Source organism: Echinops telfairi, unplaced genomic scaffold, assembly GCF_000313985.2.
Source record: "Echinops telfairi isolate 266 unplaced genomic scaffold, ASM31398v2 ScPeMD7_443;HRSCAF=831, whole genome shotgun sequence".
Taxonomy (NCBI): domain Eukaryota; kingdom Metazoa; phylum Chordata; class Mammalia; order Afrosoricida; family Tenrecidae; genus Echinops; species Echinops telfairi.
The window spans coordinates 17171345-17172867 of NW_022104341.1; the positions used below are offsets into that span (position 1 = coordinate 17171345).

Consider the following 1523-nt stretch of genomic DNA (forward strand, 5'->3'; position numbering starts at 1 on the left):
TGTTTTGCAAAGGCCTTTCACTTTTTTCCCCCACTTCTAGTTTTCTTGAAAAGTTGCATACCACATACTCCCATTGATGTCACTTTTAAAGAGTTCTAATGCTTTCCCTGTCTTCTACATTCACTGTTTGCTCCTCCATCTCCCCCGCCCCCACTCCTGCCCCTTGAATTGGTTATCATCTCTGTATCATTTCTAAGCAGAAAGAAGAAAGTAGTCATGATAATAGTAATAGAACAAACCACCAACAATATTAAAACAAAAACACAGAAGAAATTTTGGTCATGGAACAAGAGAAGTATTTGAACTAGAGCAAATTTAGGTTGGGTCAAGAGGGAGGGAGGTCGACTGGCCAAGTATAATTCCGTAGTCTGCTTTACCATAATCAAGTTCATAATAGTCTTTACCTGACTTAAAGCTGTCTGAGTCCCTCGTCCGTGGGCCTTTCACTTCTTATGTATACAGTCAGATTCAGAGAGACGACAATGTTAGAAAGGGGGGAAATACAACTATAGAAATGCTCGTTTTTCTAAAATGCAAACAGTTGTGTTCATCTGACCAGAATGAATTATTACATGTCTATTAGAATTTCATGACAGCTTTGAAGCACTGTAAAAACTTGAAGTGCACTCATTAGAAAAAGAAATAATAATTACTCTGTAGGGTGAAATAGAAATGACCAAATAACAAAAATTTAAAGGCATGTGCATATTCTTCTTTCTCCAGTCATGTATCACTTAAGTGTTACAAATTTTTATTTGTAAAATTGTTTCCCCCACCAATCCTTTTCCCAATATTTCTGAGGATACTTTGGTTATGTGTACCTAACGAAGAATGTGCTTTATTGTGAAGTAAGCTCATGGGAAGCAGTCTGTACCTTCAAGTGCATACGAGACAGTGATCTGAAACCCTATGGGGCTGCTATGAGTCAGAATCGACTCAGTGGCAGTGGGTTATATTAAACATTTGAAATTTCCTAAAGAGAAAATGAATTTGTTATGATACTATTTTCTTTTAAAGTGGTGAAAATTTGGGGCTGGAATCCAAATACCTGAAGAAAAGAGAAGACAGCATTCCTTTACGTGGGCTGAGCCAGAATCTATTTAATCATCCAGGTGAGAAGGCATATATGAAATCCATTTTGCATGCTCTCATTTGATCGAAAGTTTATATAGATGAATGCAAATCTTCTTAATCTTCCTTTGCAGACCACCACAAAGACGGCACTCTGGGCACAGTACAGACATCCAGACCCACAGGGATTCCTTCTGCAGCTTCAGCATATTTTCCTGGGCAGTTACCAAACAGTTAATTCTGCTATTGGCATTTACTTTCTACTGAAGTATAGGAACTGAGGTGGTTTAAAAGTGCCAACAGCATAAATCAAATCCTTTTCAAATAAGTTTCAGGTTGTACTTGAGATACTACATTTTAGTCCTTATTCAGTATCTCTGTCATTTATTTAAGAACTTTTAAAAGAACAAATTAATAGTTGGTGACTGATGACATTCTGAGTGATAACTTTT

The 1523-nt window shown here is 37.0% G+C and overlaps 1 protein-coding gene across 1 annotated transcript in view; it reads left to right on the forward strand.

The window, feature by feature from the left end:
- The window catches only part of SASS6 (SAS-6 centriolar assembly protein), a 40858-nt gene extending 39341 nt beyond the window's left edge, over positions 1-1517 (forward strand). Inside the window, exons 15-16 of the mRNA XM_004699233.2 lie at positions 1018-1112; positions 1206-1517. Of these exons, the coding sequence (XP_004699290.1) occupies positions 1018-1112; positions 1206-1309 (199 nt within the window). The 3' untranslated portion in view covers positions 1310-1517. The remainder of the gene's footprint in view (positions 1-1017; positions 1113-1205) is intronic.
- The last annotated feature ends 6 nt before the right edge of the window (positions 1518-1523 follow it).